A 14,406-nucleotide genomic window follows, 5' to 3' on the forward strand; every position below is an offset into this window, starting at 1 on the left:
CACCCCAACCAGACCTCCACCTGCTGGGCCCACACCCCAACCAGACCTCCACTTGCTGGACCCACACCCCAACCAGACCTCCACCTGCTAGGCCCACACCCCAACACAGACCTCCACCTGCTAGGCCCACACCCCAACCCAGACCTCCACCTGCTAGGCCCACACCGCAACCCAGACCTCCAACACCTGAAGGGGAGCTATATTCCATCATGAGGGACCCACAGAGGTGGTGTTGGTGGCACAGTTTCACACACACACACACACACACACACACACACACACACACACACACACACACACACACACACACACACACACACACACACACACATTAAAGTTACCTGCTTCTTTAGTCCGGACCCCTCTGGATGGGGCACTGGGGTCTCCTGTCCCGATAGCGTTACTGGCCACCACCCTGAATTCATAGTCCACCCAGGGGTTGAGCTCCACAGCCATGGCTGACTCCATGTCCCCTGTCACTGGCTCTGGGTCTGGAGAGGACGGAGGGAGAGGGGAGATAGAGAGACATTCACAACCAGAACTGCATGATAAACAGGGCCAGAACAGTCGAAATACATCACTGGAGAACAGAGATGTTGGCTCAGAATTAAACAGGACATGTTGACACCGCAGCATTGCAGTTGGGAAAATATTGTATATTCGAATCATAACTCTGTTATTGAAATACACTCGTGGAATGGTATGATGTAATCTTGCCACAATGCATTTTTAACATTACATTTACATTTAAGTCATTTAGCAGACGCTCTTATCCAATTGGTGCATACACCTTATGACAACCAGTGGAACAGCCACTTGCATCTAAATCTTGTTGGGGGGGGGGAGAGAAGGATTACTTACCCTTACTTACCCAATGCAGATACACTTACTCTGCAGTTGAACTGATCACTATACGCTCTGATGATCCACTACAGTTATATTGTATCGTACTCTCTGATTCCTTATTATGGCTGACTTTCTAATATTGTAAAGATAAATATAACAGGACAGGACTGGCTGGCTGGGATAGCCAATGCCGGCTGGCTAGCCACAAACCCAGCTTGTCAAGGTTAAACCAATTATCCATAGGGCAAGTCAGTGAACAGTTGGCTAAAAAAGTAGATGGATTCGTCCCAAATGGCCCAATTCCAGTTATAAAGCACTTCTTTTGACCAGGGCCCAAAGGGAATAGGGTTCTTGACCAGGAACCAGAAGGAATTGGGTTCTTGACCAGGGCCCAAAGGGAATAGGGTTCTTGACCAGGAACCAGAAGGAATAGGGTTCTTGACCAGGTCCCAAAGGGAATAGGGTTCTTGACCAGGGCCCAGAAGGAATAGGGTTCTTGACCTGGGCCCGAAGGGAATAGGGTTCTTGACCAGGGCCCATAAGGAATAGGGTTCTTGACCAGGAACCAGAAGGAATAGGGTTCTTGACCAGGGCCCATAAGGAATAGGGTTCTTGACCAGGGCCCAGAAGTAATAGGGACTGCCTCTACCAATCCCCATATTCACCACTAGCCTGTCTATGCTGACTGCCTCTACCATCCCCCTTATTCACCACCAGACTGCCTCTACCATTCCCCAATTTCCCTCAACAAATTGGATGCAGTCTATCACAGTGCAATCCGTTTTGTCATCAAAGCCCCATATACTACCCAACATTGCGACCTGTATGCTCTCGTTGGCTGGCCCTCGCTTCATACTCGTCGCCAAACCAACTGGCTCCATGTCATCTACAAGACCCTGCTAGGTAAAGTCCCCCCTTATCTCAGCTCGCTGGTCACCATAGCATCACCCACCTGTAGCACGCGCTCCAGCAGGTATATCTCTTTGGTCACCCCCAAAAACAATTCTTTCTTTGGCCGCCTCTCCTTCCAGTTCTCTGCTGCCAATGACTGGAACGAACTACAAAAATCTCTGAAACTGGAAACACATATCTCCCTCACTAGCTATAAGCACCAACGGTCAGAGCAGCTCACAGATTACTGCACCTGTACATAGCCCACCTATAATTTAGCCCAAACAACTACCTCTTTCCCAACTGTATTTAATTAATTAATTTATTTTGCTCCTTTGCACCCCATTATTTTTATTTCTACTTTGCACATTCTTCCATTGCAAAACTACCATTCCAGTGTTTTACTTGCTATATTGTATTTACTTTGCCACCATGGCCTTTTTTTGCCTTTACCTCCCTTATCTCACCTCATTTGCTCACATCGTATATAGACTTGTTTATACTGTATTTTTGACTGTATGTTTGTTTTACTCCATGTGTAACTCTGTGTCGTTGTATGTGTCGAACTGCTTTGCTTTATCTTGGCCAGGTCGCAATTGTAAATGAGAACTTGTTCTCAACTTGCCTACCTGGTTAAATAAAGGTTAAATATATATTTTTTAAGTCTCATTCCAAACATCGTAAATTGTTGGTTAACTACACGAACCAAGTCTTCACTATGAGTCATCCATACATCAATTGTCTTAAAATAATTTGTTTACTAACTAAGTTATTCACAGAAATGCAAATTCACACAAACAGTCGATAGTTACAAGGAAATGACAACGGAGTTTCCTAGTGGGATAAACCAGCATCGTGGCTTGGTGTACAAAAGGGTTGACTGAGATAAGACTGTAACGCCGTTCGTTTGTTGAAGGAGAGTCGGACCAAAATGCAGCGTGGTGGTTATTCATGTTCTTTAATGACGAATAGCGAATACATGAAATAACTATACAAATACAAAACAACAAACGGAACGTGAAAACCTATACAGCCTGTCTGGTGAACAACTACACAGAGATAGGAACAATCACCCACGAAATACACAGTGAAACCCCGGCTACCTAAATATGGTTCCCAATCAGAGACAACGAGAATCACCTGACTCTGATTGAGAACCGCCTCAGGCAGCCAAACCTATGCTACACCCCTACTCAGCCGCAATCCCAATGCCTACAAAACCCCAATACGAAACACAACAAAATAAACCCATGTCACACCCTGGCCTGACCAAATATATAACGAAACCACAAAATACTATGACCAAGGCGTGACAAAGACAACACAGAGTTGATAATTATAACAATTGAAATGCTAATCCTTTGCACATGAACGCTCACTCATTCGGGAATAATTGCAATCAATATATATATTTACAATCAGTGTGTCGTCGGGTCTCTGTTGAAAAGTTTCTGTTGGAATCTGTCCGTCCTCTCTCTCTCTTAGAATGGGGAGTTCAGAGTGACATTCATTCATGTCGTTATAGAATAGATGTTTCGGTGGTTGTCGGCAGACTAGTAATTAATATCAAAGACTTGTTCTTATTCTGTCGGTATCAATAGTCTAAGAGTTTAACCATGTGGGATGGTTAAAATATTCAGCAGTCTGGTCTCAAACCTTGTCCCTCTCGCTATCGAGGTAAGCTGGTCTGCAACCTTTGTCCTCTCGTAATTGAGAACAACATGGTCTGTTGAGAAATTTTCAAAGTGGGGGTTTTATTCGGGAGAGCAGAAAAAGCTTTCTCATGACGCCAGGTCCTAACTGTGCTCATGGGCGGTCCTCTGATTTAGTTAACCTGTCTGGGAACGGGGTTCCACCGACTCCCATGAGTTTCACAAAATTGTACCAAACGGACCAGTTCTTAGCTGGATTCTTCACCGATCTTTTATACCTTCTCCAGAACATGAATTAAGTTTGGTTCTCCAGTTCTGTGAGGTGGAAGAAATTCCTTTGTTCTCTATGAAAATGCACTCTGTCTCTACACTGTGGCCATGAGGAGATAATCTCCTCCAGGAATTTACGACCTCTCTCTGACCACAGCAGCCTGGGTGTAGGAGACAGGGAGAGGGGGTGGGGCTTGCTGTACCCAAAGAGGGCAACGTCATGACATGCCTCATCACCATATTGTTATTTATTTAGCTCCATTGCACCCCAGTACTGCTACTTGCAACACTCGTCTTCTGCACATCTATCACTTCAGTGTTTAATTTAAATAACAGTGAACATGTTCTTAAATGTAAGATGGACTTTGGGATAATAATTCATAGTAAATAAACAATACTTGATAATAATAAATATGGTATAGGGCAACCCTCAGCAGGAAAAACAACTAGACAGTCATTTGTGCCTCCCTCCTAAATAGCTAAAGGGCTAATGTTCCTATCGAGTCAGTAAGGCCACCAGCCTAGTCTGTTTATTAAAAATGTTTTATTGGTATGTAACTGTTATGAAGGTTGTATTGTCAATTTTGTTTTGTATTTAAATGCTACTTTAAATGTGTACATGACGCTGAAACAAAATTTCGCCATGGAGACAATAAAGTCATGAATGATTACTGTACCTTGTGTAAAAATGTATATCCTCGTCAGAACCAGCAAATCGCTGTAAACCAAAGCCGTGTTGGGTGGTCAGTTTCTCCAGCTTGGATTAAAGCTCCTCAATTTCTCTTACGTGCTTATGGTTTGCCATGTCCAGGGCTGCGGGGTCAAGGACTGCACGGTAATCATGTGTCTGGACCAGAGTAGAGACGGCACAGTAATCATGTGTCTGGACCAGATCAGAGACGGTACAGTAATCATGTGTCTTTACCAGATCAGAGACGGCACAGTAATCATGTGTCTGGACCAGATCAGAGACGGCACAGTAATCATGTGTCTGGACCAGATCAGAGACGGCACAGTAATCATGTGTCTGGACCAGATCAGAGACGGCACAGTAATCATGTGTCTGGACCAGATCAGAGACGGTACAGTAATCATGTGGGGCTGTAATTTAAAAGTAGTCATTGTGAACTATTTCAGCTATAAATGTATCGACGTCAGTTAGATAGCTAGCAAGCTAATGATGAAAACAATAGCAGAAATCTCTCCGGAAGTCATCAACCCGGTAGGAAGTAAATTAGAACATTGGATGCGGTGTAATGCATAGAGCCTATTTGTCAATGTTCATATTATACACTGTGTATAACTAGCTCCGTCTCTTCAACAAGATACAAACACACAGTAATGGAAAATTACATTTACATTTACATTTAAGTCATTTAGCAGACGCTCTTATCCAGAGCGACTTACAAATTGGTGCATACACCTTATGACAACCAGTGGAACAGCCACTTGCATCTAAATCTTGTTGGGGGGAGAAGGGGGGTGAGAAGGATTACTTACCCTTACTTACCCTAACTTACCCTTACTTACTCGTTTATACTGTCATTTGGGGTATCATCCACAGTAAAATCATCTGAAACGTTTTACTGTAAAAGATGGTGCATTGTGGGAAAATGTTGTCGGCTTGGAAAGAATAGCTGTATTTCGAATGGTAGTGTAATTCAACCCCACAGAATACAGTGCCATATTGTATTTTTGGTGGTCCAAAAACCGATTGACTGCTAGTGGGTGCACGGTGTTGTTGTTTCTGTCTCATTCATTTATTTTGAGGCGTCTCTTGTAAGAGGCTATATTTGTTGCACCCTTGAGTGAGAATGCTGTACCAATTAAACTCCTTATGAGGTTACAGTGCCTCATCCATTTAAAATGTATAGGGGACAAATTGGAGTGGCAGGAAGTCATAACCCTGAAATGGTTGAGCATGTTGCCATGTTCTTTTAGTCTGTTTTGCCATGTAGTCACCAGTTTGGAAGCCTTTGGCTCTAGAAGTGTAAGTCATATGAAACACCAAATATTCATTAATATGCTGTAATGTGGAAATACTTTACCTAGCAGCCAACATGCTTTCACCAATCCCTTGTAATTACAGTAAAATACTGTAGTCAAACATTCACTCCAATGATGGTAGCTTTTAATTTTGTACAGTATGATACAGTCAGTTTTAGGGTATTGTACTAAGTGTTGTGTGCTTTGATAACATAATAATAATAATATAAGAATACTGTAGTTCTACTGTAATATGAAATGCTGAATTTAATACTAATAATATAATATAATAATACTGTAGATATACTGTTATATGAAATACTGAATTTAATAATAATAATATAATATAATAATACTGTAGATATACTGTTATATGAAATACTGAATTTAATAATAATAATATAATATAATAATACTGTAGTTATACTGTAATATGAAATACTGACTTTAATACTAATAATATAATATAATAATACTGTAGATATACTGTAATATGAAATGCTGAATTTAATAATAATAATATAATAATACTGTAGATATACTGTAATATGAAATACTGAATTTAATACTAATAATATTACAAGACCATGGTGCTTGCCTATGGAGCTGTGAGGGGAACGGCACCTCAGTACCTCCAGGCTCTGATCAGGCCCTACACCCAAACAAGGGCACTGCGTTCATCCACCTCTGGCCTGCTCGCCTCCCTACCACTGAGGAAGTACAGTTCCCGCTCAGCCCAGTCAAAACTGTTCGCTGCTCTGGCCCCCAATGGTGGAACAAACTCCTCACGACGCCAGGACAGCGGAGTCAATCACCACCTTCCGGAGACACCTGAAACCCCACCTCTTTAAGGAATACCTAGGATAGGATAAAGTAATCCTTCTCAACCCCCCTAAAATATCTTTCTTCCCAGTCTGTGTTGTTGAACAAGGCTTAATGGCCTTTCTTCCCAGTCTGTGTTGTTGAACAAGGCCTAATGGCCTTTCTTCCCAGTCTGTGTTGTTGAACAAGGCTTAATGTCCTTTCTTCCCAGTCTGTGTTGTTGAACAAGGCCTAATGGCCTTTCTTCCCAGTCTGTGTTGTTGAACAAGGCCTAATGGCCTTTCTTCACAGTCTGTGTTGTTGAACAAGGCCTAATGGCCTTTCTTCCCAGTCTGTGTTGTTGAACAAGGCCTAATGGCCTTTCTTCCCAGTCTGTGTTGTTGAACAAGGATTAATGGCCTTTCTTCCCAGTCTGTGTTGTTGAACAAGGCCTAATGGCCTTTCTTCCCAGTCTGTGTTGTTGAACAAGGCCTAATGGCCTTTCCACCCAGTCTGTGTTGTTGAACAAGGCCTAATGGCCTTTCCACCCAGTCTGTGTTGTTGAACAAGGCCTAATGGCCTTTCTTCCCAGTCTGTGTTGTTGAACAAGGCCTAATGGCCTTTCTTCCCAGTCTGTGTTGTTGAACAAGGCCTAATGGCCTTTCTTCCCAGTCTGTGTTGTTGAACAAGGCTTAATGGCCTTTCTTCCCAGTCTGTGTTGTTGAACAAGGCCTAATGGCCTTTCTTCACAGTCTGTGTTGTTGAACAAGGCCTAATGGCCTTTCTTCCCAGTCTGTGTTGTTGAACAAGGCTTAATGGCCTTTCTTCCCAGTCTGTGTTGTTGAACAAGGCCTAATGGCCTTTCTTCTCAGTCTGTGTTGTTGAACAAGGCTTAATGTCCTTTCTTCCCAGTCTGTGTTGTTGAACAAGGCCTAATGGCCTTTCTTCCCAGTCTGTGTTGTTGAACAAGGATTAATGGCCTTTCTTCCCAGTCTGTGTTGTTGAACAAGGCCTAATGGCCTTTAATCCCAGTCTGTGTTGTTGAACAAGGCTTAATGGCCTTTCTTCCCAGTCTGTGTTGTTGAACAAGGCCTAATGTCCTTTCTTCCCAGTCTGTGTTGTTGAACAAGGCCTAATGGCCTTTCTTCCCAGTCTGTGTTGTTGAACAAGGCTTAATGGCCTTTCTTCCCAGTCTGTGTTGTTGAACAAGGCTTAATGGCCTTTCTTCCCAGTCTGTGTTGTTGAACAAGGCCTAATGGCCTTTCTTCCCAGTCTGTGTTGTTGAACAAGGCCTAATGGCCTTTCTTCCCAGTCTGTGTTGTTGAACAAGGCCTAATGGCCTTTCTTCCCAGTCTGTGTTGTTGAACAAGGCCTAATGGCCTTTCTTCCCAGTCTGTGTTGTTGAACAAGGCCTAATGGCCTTTCTTCCCAGTCCGTGTTGTTGAACAAGGCCTAATGGCCTTTCTTCCCAGTCTGTGTTGTTGAACAAGGCCTAATGGCCTTTCTTCCCAGTCTGTGTTGTTGAACAAGGCCTAATGGCCTTTCTTCCCAGTCTGTGTTGTTGAACAAGGCCTAATGGCCTTTCTTCCCAGTCTGTGTTGTTGAACAAGGCCTAATGGCCTTTCTTCCCAGTCTGTGTTGTTGAACAAGGCCTAATGGCCTTTCTTCCCAGTCTGTGTTGTTGAACAAGGCTTAATGGCCTTTCTTCTCAGTCTGTGTTGTTGAACAAGGATTAATGGCCTTTCATCCCAGTCTGTGTTGTTGAACAAGGCCTAATGGCCTTTCTTCACAGTCTGTGTTGTTGAACAAGGCCTAATGGCCTTTCTTCCCAGTCTGTGTTGTTGAACAAGGCCTAATGGCCTTTCTTCCCAGTCTGTGTTGTTGAACAAGGCCTAATGGCCTTTCTTCCCAGTCTGTGTTGTTGAACAAGGCTTAATGGCCTTTCTTCTCAGTCTGTGTTGTTGAACAAGGATTAATGGCCTTTCATCCCAGTCTGTGTTGTTGAACAAGGCCTAATGGCCTTTCTTCACAGTCTGTGTTGTTGAACAAGGCCTAATGGCCTTTCTTCCCAGTCTGTGTTGTTGAACAAGGCCTAATGGCCTTTCTTCCCAGTCTGTGTTGTTGAACAAGGCCTAATGGCCTTTCTTCTCAGTCTGTGTTGTTGAACAAGGCTTAATGTCCTTTCTTCCCAGTCTGTGTTGTTGAACAAGGCCTAATGGCCTTTCTTCTCAGTCTGTGTTGTTGAACAAGGCTTAATGGCCTTTCTTCCCAGTCTGTGTTGTTGAACAAGGCTTAATGTCCTTTCTTCCCAGTCTGTGTTGTTGAACAAGGCCTAATGGCCTTTCTTCCCAGTCTGTGTTGTTGAACAAGGCCTAATAGCCTTTCTTCCCAGTCTGTGTTGTTGAACAAGGCCTAATGGCCTTTCCTCTCAGTCTGTGTTGTTGAACAAGGCCTAATGGCCTTTCTTCCCAGTCTGTGTTGTTGAACAAGGCCTAATGGCCTTTCTTCATGTTCTATGTTAATGAACACGGCTTAATGTAAAATAACAAAATGAAAAGGGTTGTATCCCAAATGGCACCTTATTCACTTGTGCACTACATTTGACCAGAGCCCATAGGGATCACCATAGTGCTCTTGTCAAAAGTAGTGTTCTATCTAGGGAATATGGTGTCATTTGGGCCACAGTTATTGTGAATCATCCTAAATCTATGGACATGATTCATTATGGAGCTCTAAACTTTTCTATTATTATTATCCTCCCAACGCCGAAGCAGCAGCGGTGCAGATTACACCTACTGAGTCAGCAGTCATCCTCTGACATGAACAGATAATTATACGCTATTACTGTCATGGTACGGGGAAATAAACCCAATGAAATAGCGAAAGCTCAGTAAAAATCCTGTGGTTTCTCACTGCCAACTCAGGAATCAGCTTTGCCATTCTTAACGGATAGAGGTTAATTTTCCGGTAAAATCTGACATAATTCTGCATGTAATTTAGACCACTGAAATGACCTTTTGAGCTCCACAGACTTGTTTTTATTAAGTTCTTTTGAACAACAGCCAAGTTCTGAACAGGAAATTACAGTTACAATGAATTCATCATCATGGACAAGAACAAAACAATGCACATCCAGCATTAGTCTCCAGTCGGGGACATTCGAAGTCTAGAGTTTATATTTCCTTCCATATCGGTTTCCACAAGCCAATATATCCTGTATGCAATTTAACATCTCTGGCCTCCATATCGTTTTCCACAATGCAATACATCCCCTATGGAGCTAAACATCTCTGGCCTAAAACAGGACAGCATCCATACCTGTCCTGAGGGTCTGCCAGCCCAGGGAAAAAGGGCTCCGGGCCTGGAGATTGTAGCTGCTGATGGGGCTGTGGTTGTCCACCCCTCCACTCCAAGACAGGGTGGCTGTAGTGTCCGTGATCTCTTCTACTATCACCACACCAGGGGGTCCTGGGGGGCCTAGAGGGAGATTTAGAGAGAGGGAGAGAGAGAGAAAGAGAGAGAGAGAGAGAGAGAGAGACGGAGAGAAATTTAGAAACCTATCCAACCAAAAACAATCACAAATCACAAAAACAATACAGAAATACACTACGGACAAAGAACGAGCATCACTACAAGAATACATAGAATCTAACCAGTTCTGGGAAAATTGGAAAACTCTAAACAACACGAAGCATTATCTATCCAAAACCACTTCTCCAAACTTTTTGGCTCTATAACAAAGAACAAACAGCAAAAACACATAAAGTTGAAGTTGGAAATTTACATACATGTTAGCCAAATACATTTAAACTCAGTTTTTCACATTTCCTGACATTTAATCCTTGTAAAAATTCCCTGTTTTAGGTCAGTTAGGATCACCACTTTATTTTAAGAATGTGAAATGTCAGAATAATAGTAGAGAGAATGATTTATTTCAGCTTTTTTCCCTTCATCACATTCCCAGTGGGACAGAAGTTTACATACAATCAACTAGTATTTGGTTGAATTGCCTTTAAATTGCTTAACTTGGGTCAAACGTTTCGGGAAGCCTTCCACAAGCTTCCCACAATAAGTTGGGTGAATTTTGTCCCATTCCTCCTGACAGAGCTGGTGTAACTGAGTCAGGTTTATATGCTTCCTTGCTCGCACACACTTTTCAGTTCTGCCAACAAATTTAATACGGGATTGAGGTCAGGGCTTTGTGATGGCCACTCCAATACCTTGACTTTGTTGTCCTTAAGCCATTTAGCCACAACTTTGGAAGTATGCTTGAGGTCATTGTGCATTTGGAAGACCCATTTGCGACCAAGCTTGAACTTCCTGACTGATATCTTGAGATGTTGCTTCAATATATCCACATAATTTTCCTCCCTCATGATGCGGTCTATTTTGTGAAGTTCACCAGTCCCTCCTGCAGCAAATAATCATTTTCAGCTTCCTATTTTGAAACAAAGGCTCCTTCGCTCTCGCTGCCAAACATACCATCGTAAAACTGACTATCCTACCAATCCTTGACTTCTGTCACAGTGCATCCATTTTGTATTCCAAAGCCCCATATACTACCCACCACTGCGACCTGTATGCTCTCGTTGGCTGGTCCTCGCTACATATTTGTCGCCAAACCCACTGGCTCCAGGTCATCTATAAGTCTTTGCTATGTAAAGCTCCACCTTATCTCAGTTCACTGGTCACCATAGCAACACCCACCTGTATCACAAGCTCCAGCAGGTATATTTCACTGGTCATTCCCAAAGCCAACACCTCCTTTGGCCTCCTTTCCTTCCAGTTCTCTGCTGCCAATGACTGGAACGAATTGCAAAAATCACTGTAGTTGGAGAATTATATCTCCCTCACTAACTTTAAGCATCAGCTGTCAGAGCAGCTTACCATTTGCTGCAGCTGTACACAGCCCATCTGTAAATAGCCCATCTGTACACAGCCCATCTGTAAATAGCCCATCTGGAAATAGCCCATCTGTAAATAGCCCATCTGTACACAGCCCATCTGTACACAGCCCATCTGTAAATAGCCCATCTGTAAATAGCCCACACAACTACATCATCCCCATATTTGTTTTTGTTTTTCTGCCCTTTTGAGCACCAGTATTTCTACTTGCACATCCTCATCTGCACATCTTTCAATCCAGTGTTAATATCTCATGTGTAACTCTGTGTTGTTGTTTTTGTCGCACTGCTTTGCTTTATCTTGGCCAGGTCGCAGTTGTAAATGAGAACTTGTTCTCAACTGGTCAACTGGTTAAATACAAGTGAAATAAAAATAACAGCAACTCAAGACCTTTGTTCACCTGACCTAGAATAACTCACCACCAAATATATTCCCCTCAAGTCGATACCACGATGGCCCTCAATGAACACTGGACTTTTTGCAAACTGTAAACCACATATCCTGAGGCGGCATTTATTGTAGCTGGGGATTTTATCAAAGCAAATTTGAGGAAAACGCTACTGAAGTTTTATCAACACATTACCTGTAGATGTTGCTCTGGTATAACACGTGTCCACTGCTACTCCCCCTTTTGAGATGACTACAAGGCCCTCCCCTGCCCTCCTTTCAGCAAATCAGATTACAACTCCATTTTGCTCCTCCCTTCCTATGAGCAGAAATTCAAACAGGATGTACCCGTGCTAAGGTCTATTCAATGCTGGTCTGGCAAATTAGAATCCATGCTTCAAGATTATTTTGATCACGTGGACTGGGAAATGTTCCAGGTAGCCTCTGAGAATAACATTGACGTATACATGGAGACAGTGACTGAGTTCATCAGGAAGTGTAGAGGGGATATTGTTCCCATTTTGACTATTCAAACCTACCCAAACCAGAAACCGTGGATAGATTGCACCGTTCACATAAAACTGAATGCATTTAACCATGGCAAGGTGACTGGGAATATGGATGAATACAAACAGTGTAGTTATTCCCTCCACAAGGCAATCAAACAAGCAAAATGTCAAACAAAGTGGAGTTGCAATTCAACGAGACGTATGTGGCAGGGTCTATGGATTACAAAGGGAAAACCAGCCACATAGTGGACACTGACGTCTTGCTGCCAGAGAAGCTAAACACCTTCTTCGCCCTCTTTGAGGATAACACAGTGCCATCGACGCAGCCCGCTCTCATTCTCCATGGCAGACGTGAGTAAGACATTTAAAGGTATTAACCCTCGTAAGGCTGCCGGCCCAGACGGCATCCCAAGCCGCATCCTCGGAGCATGTGCTGGCCAGTTGGCTGGTGTGTTTACGGACATATTCAATCTCTCTATCCCAGTCTGTTGTCCCCACATGCTTCAAGATGTCCACCATTGTTCCTGTACCCAAGAAAACGAAAGTAACTGAACTAAATGACTATCACCCTGTAGCACTCACTTATGTCATGATGAAGTGCTTTGAGAGGTTAAAGATAATATCACCTCTACCATACCTGGCACCCCAGACCCACTTCAATGTGTTTACCACCCCAATAGATCAACAGACGATTCAATCATTGACTATAGCTCAGCTTTCAACACCATAGTACCCTCCAAGCTCATCATTAAGCTCGGGGCTCTGGGTCTGAACCCCACCCTACGCAACTGGATTCTGGACTTCCTGATAGTTTGCCCAGGTTTGCTGAAGGTGCGAAACCTCCATTTCGCTGATCTTCTATACAGGTGCACCACAAGGGTGCGTGCTCAGCCCTGTACTCTCTGGTCACCCATGACTGTGTGGCCACGCACCTCAACTCAATCATCAAGTTTGTAGACTACACAACAGCAGTAGGACTGTAACAGTCCTGGCGGAGTGGTGCTAGGAAAGTAACCTCTCCCTCAACGTCAACTAAATGGAGCTGATCAAGGACTTCAGGAACAACAGAGGGAGCACGCCCCTAAGTTCCTCGCAGTACACATCACTGACAGTGTGGTGAAAAAGGTGCAACAGTGCCTCGTCAACCTCAGGAGGCTGAACATTTTTTGCTTTGCCCTTAAGACTCTTTCCAACATGTACAAGATGCACAATTGAGAGCTTCCTGTAAAGGCTGTATCACCGCCTGGTACGGAAACCGCAGCGTCCGCAACAGCAGGGCTCTCTAGAGGGTGGTGCGGTCTGCCTAACGCATCACCGGGGGTACACTGCCTGCCCTCCAGGACACATACAGCACCCGATATCACAGGAAGGCAAAAAAGATAATCAAGGACATCAACCACCCGAGCCACAGCCTGTTCACCCCGCTAGCATCCAGAAGTCGAGGTCAGTACAGGTGCATCAAAGCTGGGCCCGAGGGACTGAAAAACAGCATCTATCCCAAGTCCATCAGACTGTTAAACAGCCATCACCAGCTGGCTACCACCCGGTTACTCAACCCTGCACATTAAATGTTGCTGCCCAATATACATAGACATGGAATCACTGGTCACTTTAATAATGGAACACTAGTCACTTTAATAATGGAACACTAGTCACTTTAATAATGGAACACTGGTCACTTTAATAATGGAACACTGGTCACTTTAATAATGGAACACTGGTCACTTTAATAATGGAACACTAGTCACTTTAATAATGGAACACTGGCCACTTTAATAATGGAACACTGGTCACTTTAATAATGGAACACTGGTCACTTTAATAATGTTTACCTGCTGCTTTACTCATCTCACATGTATGTTCCTCCTCTATCACACTGGAACTGATCACCAAACATGTTGCTCCCTGCTTTTATGTGACCATCTACTCTGGTCTGGACGTTAGCGATTTGTATTACCATTCTGGTTTGCGATTATATCATCTTCATGGTCTGCACCCCCCTGCCCCGGTCTGTCTCTCCCAGTGTGGTACAGGTGCCCTGTCCCCCCCAGTCTGGTACAGCTGCCTCCCCCCCTGCCCTGGTCTGTCCCTCCCAGTCTGGTAGAGATACTGGGGTGCAAAGGAGCAAGATTAATAAATAAATACAGTATGGGGATGAG

General features: G+C 43.6%; 1 protein-coding gene across 1 annotated transcript in view; it reads right to left on the reverse strand.

The window, feature by feature from the left end:
* The window catches only part of LOC118377805 (contactin-5-like), a 71,945-nt gene that overhangs the window by 22,728 nt on the left and 34,811 nt on the right, over positions 1-14,406 (reverse strand). The window contains exons 3-4 of the mRNA XM_052507020.1: positions 9,765-9,923; positions 342-491 (exon numbers count right to left, since the gene is read on the reverse strand). Coding sequence (XP_052362980.1) covers positions 342-491; positions 9,765-9,923 — 309 coding nt within the window. The remainder of the gene's footprint in view (positions 1-341; positions 492-9,764; positions 9,924-14,406) is intronic.

This window comes from Oncorhynchus keta, unplaced genomic scaffold (genome assembly GCF_023373465.1).
Source record: "Oncorhynchus keta strain PuntledgeMale-10-30-2019 unplaced genomic scaffold, Oket_V2 Un_contig_28385_pilon_pilon, whole genome shotgun sequence".
Classification (NCBI taxonomy): domain Eukaryota; kingdom Metazoa; phylum Chordata; class Actinopteri; order Salmoniformes; family Salmonidae; genus Oncorhynchus; species Oncorhynchus keta.